Source organism: Pipistrellus kuhlii, unplaced genomic scaffold, assembly GCF_014108245.1.
Source record: "Pipistrellus kuhlii isolate mPipKuh1 unplaced genomic scaffold, mPipKuh1.p scaffold_m20_p_8, whole genome shotgun sequence".
NCBI lineage: Eukaryota > Metazoa > Chordata > Mammalia > Chiroptera > Vespertilionidae > Pipistrellus > Pipistrellus kuhlii.
This window is the reverse complement of record NW_023425584.1, coordinates 65,315,867-65,333,228: the sequence shown is the minus strand read 5'-3', so window position 1 is coordinate 65,333,228 and position 17,362 is coordinate 65,315,867. Positions and strand designations below refer to the sequence as shown.

At 33.2% G+C, this 17,362-nt stretch overlaps 1 protein-coding gene across 1 annotated transcript in view; it reads left to right on the top strand.

Annotated features, from left to right (window-relative positions):
* The window catches only part of GLRA3 (glycine receptor alpha 3), a 136,986-nt gene that overhangs the window by 83,611 nt on the left and 36,013 nt on the right, over positions 1-17,362 (top strand). The window contains exons 6-7 of the mRNA XM_036424940.2: positions 11,331-11,468; positions 14,859-15,073. Of these exons, the coding sequence (XP_036280833.1) occupies positions 11,331-11,468; positions 14,859-15,073 (353 nt within the window). The remainder of the gene's footprint in view (positions 1-11,330; positions 11,469-14,858; positions 15,074-17,362) is intronic.

Below are 17,362 nucleotides of genomic sequence, written 5' to 3'. Positions count from 1 at the left end.
TGTGGTCTATAATAAAGTGCTTTAGGTCTTCAAAGAGAAATGTATCCAAAGTGCTAGCAGAATAATGAGCATAGGTTAGTTACGCAGAGAGTTTTAGAGGAAGTGCAACCACTAAAAAGATAATTTAACAGGCCTATAATGTAAATGAAACCACATGTAACAACTTGTAGCTATGGTAAATTTATTCAAATTAAGTGTATAAATTATGAATAAAATGTTTTAATTAAATACATTTTGACATAGTAGTTGTTCCTTGTCAGGTCAATAAAATTTACTTGAGTGATATTTCTCCTGGCAATAATCAGCAGGCATGTGCCAAGTTTGAGCATTTTCTTCCTTTTGTTTTTAAAATTCCAGCTGCTAGTTAAGAACTTAAGAATTTGCAAGCTGGGTCAAACCCAGAAATCTTAGTCTGTCTGTCTCTCTCTCTCTCTCTCTCTCTCTGTCTCTCTCTCTCTCTCTCTCTCTCTCTCTCTTTCTCTCTCTCTCTCTCTTTCAATTGAATAAATTGGGTCAAATATGATTCTGTTCACTTTTAAAACTAAATGTGAATTTATAATATTAAAAAAATCTCAAAACACATTTTAAACTTAATTTCACAGCCCACATTTTCCTTTGAATGAGTATTTATTTTATAGTATACTACATGTGATATAAAATACTTAGCAATAACTCTTTTTCACTTTTGTAGTCTTTTAAGCTATTTTTAAAAAGACTACAGATCATTTAATTTTTAAAGAGGATAAGACAATACATTTGAATGATGTCTTAAAAAATCAACATGTTTGTACTAGAAAATGTAAACACTAGAAACTAAAAAACAAACAAAAAACAAACTGAAACTCAACTCAAAATCCTCTTTACTGTTGTCCACTTTCAAATTTGCTGCCTGACCTTTTTTTTTTTTCCTTTTCTTATTCTTTCTGTGGCATAAATATGAAAGACATTTCAAACATAAATATATAGATAATTTAAAAATAGTATTTTTCACAAAACATATTACCATGGCCATCTTGCTTCAGATTTAAAGTTGTGTGTTTTTTTTTTTTGTTTTTTTTTTCCGGATCTGATGAATATAAAATTGTATTCCATTATGTCTTTTTCTCCCTGAGGTTGAGCTTTATTTGTTCTGCATACTTAGTGGCCATTACTATTTCTTCAGTCTGTTTTCTGTTTAAATTGTCTCTGATTTTATATGAGATTATTTTTTCATTTTTATTTATATGTCTTACTTTGTATATGTCCTCAAAATTTTAACTTTATGATACCTTTCATACTACAGAGGATTGTAAATACATAAATATATTTCATAAAATCTTTTTATTAATCAATTATGCCTCCCATATACTCAAAATACAAAATATATATTTTACACAGGAATTTTATAGCACAGGTCATGTTTACATTTTAAACACAAGTAGACTACATTTTGTATAAATCTTTTTCTAAGAAGGTAGACCATTTCCCCCATTATCACTTATTAAAAATGTTTCCATATTATTTGAAATGTCACTTTTACCTTAAATTTCCATATATGCGTCTGCTTCTGTACTCTGTTCTGAACCACTTACCTATTGGGTACAGAGGATCCAAAGCTGAAGCTATTTAAACACCATAGCTTTATTTATATAACTTGTCCTTTTTTAGGCAGGTCTGCTTCTTGACTTTTTTTTTCTCTTTTATTGAATCTATTGCTGTGACATTGGTTAATAAAATTATGTACGTCTTAGATGTTCAATTCTATAATACATCATCTGTATATTGTATTATGTGTTCACCACCTCAAGCAAGTCTCCTTCCATCACCATTTTCTTGCTTCTTGACTTTTTATTTTTCAAAATTGCCATTGCTGTGCATGCACTTTTATACTTCAGATTAATTTATAGTTGAAAATTACATTAAGATTTTTAATTTTATTTTGTTAAACATTACCTGAGGATTTTTTCCATTGATTTTTAGAGAGAGTGGAAGGGATGGGGATAAACAGATAGAGAAAAATCTATGTGAGAGAGAGATATGGATTAGTTACCTACTCCACATGGCCTGGTCAGGACTGGGGATTGAGCCTACAACCAAGGTATGTGTACTTGACCAGAATCGAACCCAGTACCCTTCAGTCAAAGGGCTGGTGTTCTAACCACTGAGAAAACTGGCTAGGGAAGGATTTTTAGTTAAATTGAATTAATATTATAGATTAATTATGGGAGAATAACATTTTCACAATAATGAGTCCTTTTACCTAAGACCATAGCATGTCTGTATCTTTATTGCAATCATTTCTGTCTTCCAATAATGATTATTTAATGTTTATATTTTCAAATTTTCATGCTAGCAATTGATCTGAATGTGTAGACTATAAATTTTTAATTGAGAAAATAATCTATAAAGTTGTGATAGCTAAAATATTTGATAATTCCAAAGTCTGGTTTAACTTTTTTGTGAAATAGGTAACATATTTCAACACATATATTTTTATAGATATTGTCTTTGTCTTGAATAAGAGTACTGTTTAGCAATGAATATGTTTATGGGACACTACTCAATTAAAGTAGGTGCTTCTATTTAGGAACACTTTTAAATTTTTTGCTAATATAGATGCTAGAAAATATGTCATCTTAATTTCATTTCAATGTAAGTTACCTAAAACAACAAGCAATACATCAATTTAATCTCCCCTTAAGCTAATGTATTCCATAGCACAATTCTTAAATTTTAAATATAAATGCATTATTTAAAACCTCATTGTCTCTCCCTTTCTATTATAGGGATGAATCTCAATGTGTTCCTATTTATAAAATTCATTTTAATACATCCTATTTGCTAAAAACCTTTAGAAATTAAAAATTTAGTGCTCTATTTATAAAGCGATTTTGATTAAATATTTCCAATCCATTTCAAACAATACAACCAAAATTTAGAAAACTCATTTGCCAAAAATTCAATATCATTACAGAATATATTGGAATATTTGTAAATATATCTGTAATATTAATATGTATTACAATGATGAGTTCCCAAATATTTACAAATAGTTATTTAATTAGTTGAACTTTTTAAAAAATTAACTAATAACAAGCAGTAAATAGAAAAAACATGTTGTGTTATGATGAGATATTTTTAATTCAACATCAGCTTTATTACACACAAAAATTATAGTTTAGTTACTGTGTTTACATTAAAATGTAAATTTTAACAGCTACAGCTTCTCTTCAATTGGTAGAATGTAACAGAGTTTATGAATATAAAATAAATCAAATGTATCACAACTAAATTCCAAAAATATTGCATCTCCATAGTTTTCTTTTTTTAATTTACAAGGCACATAGTTTGTACCAGAGTGATGAGTTCCAACAAACATTTTATTCAGCTCCATCTCAAATAAATGACATTTATTTTCAATGTTGAACTTTTTAAATTATTTTAAGAGATACTTTACAATAGGATTTACAAGGCCATCGGGTATTTTACTTTCAACAAATGCAATTCCAAAAGCATACTTGGGTTAAAGATTTGAATTTAAAAGTTAAACTCATTTAAAATCAATTTAGCCAATTTTCTCTCTGAAGCAGGGAATGAGACTAATCTTAGTTGCATGCAAATTTTCTGTTATGCACTTTTCCAAGAAAACTTGTTATTAAAAAAGTGAAATTAATTCAGAAGAAATAATTTGATCTAAGTAAAAACTTGTTTTTATAAAGTGACTTGAGGCCCAATGCATGAAATTTGGGCAAGAGCAGACCTTCCTTTCCCCTGGCTGCTGACACTGGCTTCCCTCAGAGCCCTAGTTAGCATATTATGCTTTTATTATTATAGATATGTAAATGCTCCCCCTGCAAATGCACATACTGATTGTCATCTTTGCTCAGTATTTTTTAAAGGACTGTAAATTCTGAAATAAATGCTGATGTGTTTTCAGTTCATTTGTGTCTTTTGGCTTTTACGTGGATAATGCTATTCATGTAGCCCCCTTTCGTAAATGTTAAATGTTCAAGTTGCACATTCACCTTCAAGTTTCTTGTGAAATGTAAACCTAGTGCTTAAAGTTTTAAATAAATATGAACCTTCATTTCTTTTAGCCCATCGCTGCCTGAAGGTTTTTTTTTGTTGTTGTTTTGTTTTGTTTTTACAAAATGTGAGTGTTGCCAATCATAAAGTAAATACATGTTTGTTGATCTCAGAGCATTCAGATTATTTTATATATAGTCCATGGCAGCACTACTCAACCTTCACTTACAACTAACATAATTTTCCACCCTTTAACACTCAGGGATACTTCACAGATGTCTCCGTTTTGTATACCAAGTGGCCAGCTGGGGGAACAAAGTTGAGAAAACTTCTGCCACTACTCAGATCAGGAGTTAGCTGCCCTGAAAATGATGTTAGTTTCTTTGTTACTTAAAGAGTCTGGTAATGACATATGGACCATTGCTAATGTTGGCTGTTTTATAAATTTAGCCTAACATTTAAACATTAAAATAGTCTCAGACTCTTTATACCATGGGAGAATCTAGAAGTAAAATTGAAGACCCATCAAATCAATAATGATGTATTTTAAAGCAGTGATTAACAATGATAATCTATAAAAGACCAACAAAAACTAGAACAAGTGCTAAGTCAGAGAGACCACAAGGAAAGAAGTAATCTAGAGGTTTCTTGGCAAACAAAGATGTATGGTTAGCCTTCTTATAGCCAACTGGCTTCCTGACAAGAAGAAAAAAAAAAAAAAAAGGAAGAAAAAAGAGAAATCTTGAAAGACTGAACATTTTCTCTTAAGACTAAGCTCCCAGAAAGAGATTTGAGTTGCTGTTCCTGAAGTAAACCCTAATCAAATGGAATGGAGGGCCACATTTAGATGCATTGTCAAGGAGTTGAAAACAAATGCTCTTTTATTTTTTGGTAAATATTTATTTTAACCCTGCTACACCTGGATAATGACTACTCATCCCTACAGTCTTCCCTTTAACTTTATCTGACTCTACCCCTCAGTTTAGCTTAGGACCCTTTCCTGAGCTCTCATCAATGTCTCTGCTTATTTCTATAGGCCTCCACAACTTGTCAGTTTTACTGTCAGCTACCACTAAACTATGAGAGTCTTGATTGGAGCCAGGTCATTTTGTGGTTCTAGCACCTTAATATACCTATGTACTTAAATTGAGTGACACTCAGTAATTATTTGTTAAATTAATGGATCGGTAAAATTGAACCTAGGGCCACATTTCAATAATATTATTTTTTTTTCTTGTTTGTAATATTTGAATGTCTTTATTGGTGAGATTTGGTTTGTTAAGTAGGCATTATTTTTAGAACAGTTTTAGTTTTCCAGCAAAACTGATCATAAAGTGCAGATTTTCCAATCACATCCCTGCCCCACACACAGGCACAGCCTTTCCAAATATCAATACCCCACACCAGAGTGGTACATTTATTATGATCCATAAACATACATCAGAGTTTATTCTTGGTGGTATAAATTCTCTAAATTTTGGCAAATTTATAATAGCATAGATCCCTTTATAGTATCATGCAAAATAGTTTCACTGCCCTAAAAGTGCTTTGTCTTCTGCCTATTCTTTCTTCCCACCTCCTACCCAAACCCCTGGTAATCATTGATTTTTTTTTATTTTTTATTTTATTTATTTATTTATTTATTTATTTATTTATTTATTTATTTATTTATTTTTTACTGTCTCCATAGCTTTGCCTTTTGTGCAATGTCATGTAGTCGTAGTAGGATGTAGCCTTTGTAGATTAGATTCTTTCACTTGGTAATTTGCATGTTGGTTTACTCCATGTCTTTACATGGCTTGCTAGTTCATTTCTTTTCGGCACTGAATAACATTCCATTGTCTGCATGTACCACTGAAGGACATCTTGGTTGTTTGCAAATTTGGGCAATTATGCATAAAGTTGTTATAAATTTGTGTGGACATGTTTTCAACTCATTTGGGTGAATATTAAAGAACAATTACTTTATCTAATGGTAAGCGTATGTTGACTTTTGTAAGAAACCTCTAAACTATTACCCTATCATTTTTATATTCACACCAGCAATGAAAGAGTTCTTTTGCTGCACAAACTTATCAGTGTTTGATAGTGGTGCTATTCTGGACTTCGTACATACCAATAGGTGTGTAGTAGTTTCAAGCTCCTTCTATAAGCCACATACTATTTTAGGTACTGGGAAACATGCCAGTGACCAAAACAGAATAAAGTTTAAATCTTAGGATGCTATGAAGACAGTAAACAAAATTAAACAAAACAGAATAAAGTTTAAATCTTAGTTTGCTATGAAGACAGTAAAACAAAAATAATACCATTTCAGGCAAAGATAAGTTTTATAGGGAAAATAAAGAGGAAAGGGTGACGATCAACTTATTGGAGGATAAGTATTTTATATGATCATCAGAGAGGGCTACTGTAGTGACATGAGCTATAAGCAAAGACTGTATAAGCTATTTGTCTGTGGCTTAGACTGAAAACTTTAAAAATTTCTTTAACTTTTTATTCTCATTTAATTACTTTCTAATTTTGACAAAAATAAAAAAAAATTTTTTTTGAAAAGGTTTGTTTGCATACTTGAGAAAACAAAGGAAAAAATTCTTATTCTTTGGCAATGGTCCACTAGGAATATAAGTAGAGGTAATATTTCAATAAATTAAAATCCTCATTTCAGCACAAATTGGTGGAAAAATTTTCTTTCAGATTATTTTGCTCTGATTTACAAACCTTTTAACATATAATTCATCTTAATTGTGTTAAGAACATGTAGCATGAGATGTACACTGTTAATAATTTTTTGTGTTCAGAATGTTATGTTGACTGTAAGTACAAGGTTGTAACAGTACATCTCTAGAGCGTATTCATCTTGTTTGACTAATACTTTATGCTTGACTCATTTCTTTCTTCCCAGCCCCTGGCAACCACTATTCCACTTTCTGATTATATGAATTTGACTACTTTAGATACCTCATATAAGTGAAATCGCTCAATGAGTGGCTTATTTAAATTAGTATTACATCATCAAATTTCATTTCTATTATTGCAAAATTAAAAGTAGAACTACTATGTGATCCAGTAATCCCACATCTGGACATTTATCCAAAATAATTGAAATCAGGATCACAAAAACATATTAGCCCTCCTATGTTTATTCAAAAAAACCAAGGTACAGAGACACCTATGAGCCCATTGACAGTTTAGTGGATAAAAAAATGTATATGCATACAAAACAATGCTATTCAACCTTTAAAAGAAGGAAATTCTGTAACATGCAAAAACAAAACAAAACACACACACACAACATCCATCGAAATACACAAATATATTTTCTGAAGGTGGTAGTTCTTTAAAGGTTAGTTGCATGTGAAATTGGAAAACATATCAACAAACTTTCCATACTCTTATAAATTAAAATCAACTTCTCTAGCTTGCACTTTGAGTGGACCTTTTATAATACATATGCATGATTTTTAAAAAATATATTTATTTTCATTGATTTCAGAGAGGAAGGAAGAGGGAGAGAGAGATAGAAACGTCAATGATGAGAGAGAATCATTGATCGGCTGCCTCCTGCATGTCCCCCACTGTGATCGAGCCCGCAACCCAGGCATGTGCCCTGACTGGGAACCGAACTGTGATTTCCTGGCTCATAGATTGACACTCAACCACTGAGCCACATTGGCCTGACTCTATGTATGATTTTTAACATCATGCTTTGATCATTTGGAAAATGGAAGCTTAATGAGTTATTCATATTTTCCAAACATTGACACACATCATTGTACCATATTGAAAGGTCACATTTGTTAATGTCACCTTGAAGCTCATCAAAAACTCGTTAAGTATTGGGATAATAACTTTTTCAGAATTCTACTTACGACTTGAAAGCACAAATCTATCATTGACAACAAATCAGTCGGTGACCTGGGTGTGATAGTTTCACTTACTTCCTTTATTTTTAAGAAAACAGTTTGCCATAAACTTAATCATAATATTCACAGCTTGCCAGGCATGGCATGTTTTGTGTTTTGTTTTGTTTTGAAGTGAAAATGATGTTTCAAAACAACAACAACAACAAAAAAAAACAGCTGGTTTACCCTGCAAATCAATCATGCCTGTGCTTTTCCTTAAAAGAATTAGTATAGTACAGTAGGCAGCTGACTTGCTTGCTACGCATTTCCGATTTTGACACACAGAATTGTGAAAGTTATTTATATAAAGGGTCAAAATTTGATAAAAATTATCCATCAAGGATCAAGAACATTCTTAAATAGAAGTGCATTGTTCTTGCTGTGATCTATGGAGCTAGGGAGCACAATCACCGCCAGCAGTTTGGTGCCACTGCCTTTGACTGTGCTAGCGCACCAGAACTTTTACCCACCATTGTTTGTTCACCATCTGGGCAAACGTCAACACAGTGAAAAGCGTAAATTATGTCTTGTGATTATAAAGCACTTCAGACCTTGTGAATTCCATGAAAGGATCCTGCTGGAATAATGTTTCTAAAGCACAATTCTTGTCACGTCACTTCCCTGCTCAAGAGATTCAATTGTGTATCATTGCCCACAGGGGAATTTTTAAAGATTGAACTTTCAACCTTGAATTTAAACTTGACACCACCTGACTTTAATGTATCTCTTCATCCCCTATGCTCCTCTATGCAAACTGGCTCCAGACCAATGAAGTGATTGCTAGATCTGTTATAAACCTTGGGAGTTCGCAGTTTCTTTCAATGGATGATGCTATTTCCTTTGCCTTCTCACGTTCTTGATACAGGGGTCCTGCCTTTTCTTAAGATGTAACTCAAGTGGGCATGATAGATTCCGCCTTCTCAAGGCACACACCACTTTGTACCTCTCCCATGTCACTTATTTTCTACCTGGCAACAAGACCTCCCATTCCCTGATGCCCAGCCGGATGCCTTACATGCAGTTGGTGCTCAATAAATACTTGTTGAAGAAGCAGTTATTGGTTGCATCAAGCTATTCATTTACATGTTTCACTGCAGCTGCCCTATGAGATTTCTAGCTGAAGTTAAAATTAATGTTCCCTGAATAAAGTTCCTTTTGGTATGAAGCTTATTACAGTACAAGGCAATTCAACTCACAACATTGATCTCCTTAGCTTAGCCAGTCTGTTCTCCTTAACAATCTCAGACTTGTATAAAAGTCTGTCAGCCGAAAGTGTAAGGTTGCTAAAACACTTTGAACTGTGTAGAAGAGTATTGATATATTTTTTTAAGCTACGTTTGAAGGTCTATTGAAGTAAAATTCTCATTTAGTTATTTTCCTTGGATATCTAGTAAGTTGCTCAGAATAATGAATTATCCCTTAAACATGCCATAGTACTATTTTTTTCTCTTAAATATAGTACGGACCATAATGATTTCCAACTTAAATATAGTATGGGCCATAATGAAGAAGCATAGTTTGATTACGAAATGCCCAGACCTTAATCATTTCATGTGGATGATTATTTAATACAAGAGCAAGCTAAATATGCTGCCCTATTAATGGCATTGGAGACTAATGAAAGTTTGTTTTTGAAGCAATTTCAGAGGGTGAGTTTTTTTTTTCACAGAAGCTTAAGAAAAATGTAGAATGTAAAAACAAAATGAGGTTCAGTTCATTTCTCCATTTATCTGTCTAACTTGGGACAAAACTGCACATATTGTGTCTTTAGATATTTCAGGTATGGAAGGATAAAGGTACATGAAGCAAATAAGAATTGGTGCCTATTTTACTATCTTTTGATCCTTGAGAAATGTGCATCTATTTTCTCTCTATGTAAGATAGTATTTATAATAAATACATCAAAGGATTTATAAGTAAAACCTTCTATGATTAGCAACCAAATCATTACTTGAAGGGTTCAATGAAATGTATTCCAGTATGAGTGAGTCCATCAAGTCCTTGCTGTGCTACATCCAGAGGTCCAGAGCATAGTCTTGCAGACTCTCTATCTTCCACATCTCTCTGGAACCAGAATTCAGATGGACCCCTGCAATCTGGATGATTTTACAAACTCTACCAAGTAGTGCATGCTCCATGAAGGATCTATTACACTGATGGTAGTACTGCTATTAAATTTGACAGCAAAATCCAGATAATCTAAAGAGATCCTCTAATCACTGATGTCCTTGTGACTACCATCCCCATTGCTAGGTGGGTGGCCAATGCCAGGTATTCCCTAGAGTCAGTGGGTGCAGTTGGGTCTCTGAATTAAGCCACTCCCACCACAGCTAGACCTATTCTTTTCCAGATATTGGAGGAAGGAGGAAAGGTAATCAGTTCCCTCCCTTACCCATTATTCTGTTTGGCCTAATGTGCACCAAGCCTACTGACTTTAATCATGCTTATGGCCTCTCCCTTACAATACAAGCTACAAGAAAATTTCTTGGGGATAGTTTCCCTTGCTTCTTGGACCTAGACCTTCTGCTTTATTTACTTGAACACTTGACTTAGTTTGGAGACCAGATCTGCTGCTTCTCTCTTTCTGCCTCGGTGGTGGTTGTGCATTGTAACAAGACTCCCCTATGATTCCATTGACTTCAAGCTCTCTCTGCAGCAGCTTCCAAATGTACATTTAATTAAGTTCTCACTCAGAAGGAAGGAAAATATACAATTCTGCTCTTTCTTAAGTAATTCTCCAATAGAAATGTGAAATTTAATTTGCTAGAAGGTGCCTCTTTATTGCAAAATACATTAGTTCATTCTCTCCTGAACTCTTTGTAAGTGTAAGAGTTTCTTCCTGTGGATTTTCTTTGTACTCTGATTTTTTTCTGAATAGCAGACATTTCTATTTAAAATATTATTTTCTTCATTTTGGGACTTAGAACCTACCATAAACTAAAATAGTTAATTATTAAACGAAGGAAGGTATCAGCTCTGGTACTTCTCTACCCCACCCTCTTATTGTTATAGCTGAGATTATTCCCTAACCTGTGACAATTTCCATTTCAGTTGGAAAAAGTCCTGAATAATTTGAGAGATGGTGAGCAGAAATCCAATGGAGTAGAACCAAAATGAATTGTTGAATTAATCCAGTAGTTACCCATACCAAGGAAAGAATGTATATGTATGTTGTACTTATTAGTAGCTTACTACACTTTATTACATTATTTGATAAGTATTCTATATGAATAGATTTCAGTAGAATTTTGTGAGATTGAGTAGTTCAATGGATAGAGTTAAGATGACAGTGTTTGGTCTTCCCATTCCATGTACTGTAAACTGTACAAGTAGTACAAGTAGAGTGTGTGCTTTTTTCATCTCTTTGAATGCCCTTTAATGCTATATATATTTTATTTATTTATTATGCTTTGCCTATAGTTGGATACACAATGAATGACCTCATTTTTGAATGGCAAGATGAGGCACCTGTACAAGTGGCAGAAGGACTCACTTTGCCCCAATTTCTGTTGAAAGAAGAGAAAGATTTACGATACTGCACTAAACATTACAACACAGGTATGCTGCATTACAACTTGTGGTTTTATGGTAGTTAGATGCTTCTTAATTATGGTGCTAGGTTAATTATTTTTACTATTTATAGCTCAATGTTTTCCATAGTAATGGAACAGAATATGGAAAGTTAGAGGTGCTTTTTTGTTATATAACCAGTTTGTATGGGACCAAAGAAATGTTTGGTGTTTAATTACATTTTAAATATGTTTGTGTGAAAAACTCATAATTACATAGTAATGATGTTTCCAAAAAAAGTTCTTTAATTTCTATGTGAATAATACAATTTACTTTTAACGCTTCTTGGGATGTAAAACATTGTGTTTGTTAACAAAAGGAAAAAAAATGCTTTTAAAAAATTTTTAAGACATCAGTTGCTTAAAGTTTTGGCCACAATTTTATGCATTTAAGGTATGGTTACTTAAGCACCTACTATTCACACAGACACAGTATCTTTTGCCTTTGAGGATAGAAGCCAAAGATAGTTATTCACATAAAGAAGTGATAGATTCAGTACATTCATGAGATCTGCTCACCTCTCTCAACTGATACAGTTTATTCCATAATATCTATACTAACTGTCTAATCTATTCCTACACATTCTGTTAAATTGTCCTCCATCCCTCCTGTGTGGTTAATGCATCCCCCCCCCTTCATCAGGGCTGTCTTTATCACTTTATTACAATAACTGATTCTTCTTGGGCTCAGCATTTCCCAGAACTGTGATCTGACTTTTTACTATAAAGGCCTTTAATCTTTTTTACTTCTTAACCCATTCACCATCAGGTGAGAAAGTTGCTGCCCTTTTCTCACCCCTTATTACAGTTCCTCAGGAGGGAGGCTCATATTCATTTAGCAGAGAGTTCAAGTTGAACACCTCTACAAGACAACAACGGGCAGACAGGACAACACCAGTGTCCTTGCTCAACCCTCTAGGGGCAGTTTGAATGACAAAGAACTTTCCGAAAAATACTAAGAAGCATCTAGGGTTGGTTTTGGGTGGTGGGTTGTTTCTGCAGGTTTTGGGTGGTGGGTTGTTTCTGCAGGTTTTGGGTGGTGGGTTGTTTCTGCAGGTTTTGGGTGGTGGGTTGTTTCTGCAGGCTGCTGTAACAAGGCGGCACAAACTTGGTGGTGTCACTTGGCCCAGACCCTCTTCTGCTTCTCTTTGCCTCGCTCTGAACATGGTTACACTGGATCACTTTCTTATATTCACCACACTCATCCCTGCTTCAGGTCCTTTGTACTTACTCTTTCTTCTATTCCCAAGCCTCTTTCCCCAAATTAACCCAAACCTGTACTCTCACATACTTCAGGGCTGCTCTTCCAATGACTCTTCATCACCAGCACATGTTAAACACCCAAATCTACTCCCTTCCTCCTCCTGCTCTCATTGTCTGGAATTATACCTTCAACTGACATGTGTACCTATATGTTATTTGTTTCTCTCATTACCATACATTAATAAAGTTAAGGATTGTATCCACTTCTGTATTTCTAGGATCTGCTGAAGTACACAGATGCTCAGTAAATATTTACTGAGGGAAATAATAGAGTGGATAAATTTGTCTGTTCATCTGGGAATATTAAGAAGCCTGTCCACCCTAGGAAGAAGGGGGAGAGGAACCATTTTAATCTAAACAGGAAAATTTTCCTTTAGGTATATATCAGCAAAAATGCTTCCCTTCCAATTTTGTTGAAGGATAATTGACTAAAATTATAAGATCATTAGTGTATAACGTGATGATTTGATATAAGTATACACTGTGAAATGATTCTCCCATTGAGTTCATTAACATATTCATCACCTCCTATATTTACTTGATGTGTGCATGCAAAAACATTTAAGTTTTAGACTCCTAGCAAATTTCAGTTGTACAGTACGATGTTACCAACTATAGTCACCCTGTTAAACATATCCTCACAATGAGGGCTTCTTTTTCTTGAAAATCATATGAACTGTAAAGAATGTATTCAAAGTACCCAAATGGTTAGCAATTGTTGCTGATTATACCATGAGATTACTTGAATTGTTTAACAGTTATATCATGAAAATGCCTTATTATCCTTGCTTTATTTTATTTCATTATTTTAAAGAAAAAACTTTTAAAATTATATTTTAAGAGTTTTAAACATCTAAAGTATTTTCATATACTTCAAGAGTAGTTCTGCATTCTGTATGTATTTGATAAATTGATAAAAGGATCATGTGTAGCTGGCACATATATATTTCTGACTACTAAACACTTAAATGAGGAATCCAACTTTCCCAGAGTTTATGAAACTCTGTTAAAACTTTAAGCTCTGGAATCTCATCCATCCCTTCTTCCTGCAGCCCAGACCATGCAATTCTGGAGCATGTGGCTCAGGTCACAATAATAGAAATTTTGTACTGAACCCTACACTAGCAATATATATACTAGCAATTTTCCCAGCTCTGCTCTTTGATTCTTTCTCTTATAATAAGATTAGAGAATGTCTCTTAAAGAAATACCAGTGTATTAACTCCTTAACCTTATCCTTCTTAAAATAGTTTGAATACGGAAAGAATAAAACCAAGAGTTAGATGGTTCAGATAAACAACTATTTTAAGGAGAGGTAACATGGCAATAGAGTAGGGAATAGAACCAGGGGAGAAGCATAAATGTCAACAAAATGTTTAATTAAACCACAATTTATGCCTCTATTAATTACTCTAATAGAGACACAAAGGCATGAATATATAGAACAAATGTATCTTAGGTTTCTTTTTATTAGGTGTGTTCTTAAGTTATGTTTGAAGTTATCAATGGGAAATAATATGTTTTCCTATTTGTTAGCATTAATAGTTTCTAAACTATCAATGCATAAAATAAATTACAGATATTGCATTTAAGGAACTATTCAGCTTTAATTGTATTTATTCTTTAGCACTGACTTTAAAGTCAATGTAAAGGCTTCTGGAACAAATAGTAGTACCTGACTCTAAATAAATACTTGAAAGCACCAGAAACAGTCAATGAACAAGAAAACAACAACACAGTCACTGAGTAATTTCTCTTATCAATCTCAGAGGTATTTGTTAGAATCAAGTGAAATAATGGACCTTTCAGTAGTTTGACAAGTATGCAGTGTTAATCAAGTGTGAAGTAATAAGAATACTAGACTATTTCCTGAAAGTAATAAGAATACTATACTATTTCGCTTCCTAGCATCTAGAAGCGACATTCTCTTCTTCTAGATGCTAGCAGAAAAATAAGAAAAATACTTTTCAGAAATGGATTTGCATATATGATTTAGGATCCCTTTTTGTTGTAATGGAAAATTTTAGGTCAAAATTATGGGGGAAACCTGCAAGATGTGATGCCAAAACAAAGACCTACTTTTACCAATTACTGTCTTTATTTTGCAATCAATTAGGAAAGTTTACATGCATAGAAGTGCGATTTCATCTTGAACGACAAATGGGATACTATCTGATCCAGATGTATATTCCCAGTCTCCTGATTGTTATTCTGTCATGGGTTTCATTCTGGATCAATATGGATGCTGCTCCAGCCAGGGTAGCTTTGGGAATAACTACTGTGCTGACTATGACCACACAGAGTTCAGGATCCCGAGCTTCCTTACCAAAGGTAAGTGCACACAACAGACATACAAATATATTAATTAGCCCAAATATGTGTGTGTGTGTGTGTGTATTTTATATATATATATATATATATATATATATATATATATATATATACCATCGTTAGTTTTTGTCAGATCTTTTTCACTAGTACTTATTATTCATAACTGATTTTTGAGTAATGACCAAGGCAGAAACATTTGTAAAACATAAAAATTGATAAACAAAAACAGTTTGCACATATGCAAAATTGATGAACACAGACAATAGTGTGATGAAGACCTAGGGAGGGTTGGAAACCAGGTCAATGGGGCCAGTACGGGTGACATCTATAATACTCTCAACAGCAAAGATAAGTTAAAAAAAGAAAAAAAATTTGCAAACCAATGATATCATATATTTATAGTTATAACCCCCAGTTATTTAAACATCAATAATACTCTGATACACTATAGAATTTTACATTTATAGATGGTGTTACATTTAGAAATCTATCAAATACATAGATATAGTAAATCTATACAGTAACTCTATTATTTATTTACTTTTAAAAATATTTTTATTGATTTCAGAGTGGAAGGAAGAGGGAGGGAGAGAGAAACATCAATGATGAGAGAGAATCATTGATCAGCTGCCTCCTGCATGCCCCACACTGGGGATCCAGCCCACAACCCAAGCACATGCCCTGACCAGGAATCAAACTGTGACCTTCTGGTTCATAAGTTGATGCTCAATCACTGAGTCATGCCAGCCAGGCTATACAGTAATTTTAAATGATGGCACAATACTCCATTGTATGGACGTACCATAATAATATACTTACTATTAGGATTAGCACAATAATAAACATTCATGTAATGAATGTTATAAATATATGTACATATACATGTATATGTGTTTATACAATATATACACGTGCCCACACATATACATGCACATATATAATTTTATATTTGTGTCATTTTCTTAGTATAAATTCTTAGAATTGGAATTGCTGCTCAAATAGCTGTAAATATTGAAATGTATTGCTAAATTTCCCATCAGCAAAATGTATACTAAAATACTTGTATTTCACAAGTATTATATGGGAGTGCCAATATTGCTGTACTCTGAGTTAAATATATTATTTTGGGCAGCCACAGGTCAATAAAAAAGAAAGCTTATTTAATACCACAATTTTAGGCTATGCTGAGCTTCCAGAATTAAAATAAGCTGTTTTCTTTATGAGTTTTTTTTAAATGACCCCATTTTTTTCAGAAGATATGTTGAAATGAAACATGGTCTCTCTTTTCATCTATTTGGCAACAGAACAATAGAAAATTATTTTCTTCTTCCCAATGTCTTCTAAGAAAGATATTTCTTCTCTCCAAATTAAGTAACTATAACTTGCAATGAGCTTCTCTATTTCCTTTGCAATGACAGAGATATAATAAAACAATATTTATTTACCCCAATGATGCGATTCAGTGGTTGAACATCTGTCTATGAACCAGTAGGTCACAGCTTGATTCCCAGTTGGGGCACATGCCTGGTTGCGGGCTTGATTCCCAGTGTAGGGTGAGCAGGAGGCAGCCGATCAATGATTCTCTCACATTATTGATGTTTCTATCTCTCTCTCCATCTCCCTTTCTCTCTGAAATAAATAAAAATATATTTTTTAAAATGGTATTCACTTTTTGTGTGCATTTGATGCAATCTAATTACGATGCCAAGTACATTGTAAATATACAGTCATGGCTCCCATAATCCTTCCTATGAATTGGATTCTATGTTTCAATTTATTAGATTAAAATGTTCCAATAAATAAAAGTTGATGACAGAATATTTTATTACTAAAAACGTTACTTAATATGGGAAGAACTTGATATTTAGCAATGCTCCCTCTGCCTTGCTAAGATCTAATGGTTGCCTTTCAAAATGAGGTTTGTTTTTTAAACACCTAATGGTATTTTCAAAATTATGCATATCAACTAGTGTTTTGTAAAATACTGCCTTAGTTAAAATTGTAAATCTGCATATAAGGTTAAACTAATTATTCTCAAAGCTTATTTATATAGTGGTGGGCAAAAGTAGGTTTACAGTTGCATTGTGACATTCTTTTGAGTTATTAAAGCTATTATAATCATCATATCCTACGTGTCTTTTTCCATAGGAACAACTGTAGACCTACTTTTGCCAACTCCTGTATATGTCTCAATGTCTCAAGGCCTCTCTGAGTAATTTGTAAAGGAAATTGCCAGTGTCCTCATTGATTTTCCTCATGAGCTAAACAGAAATCAAAGTTTATTTGCTC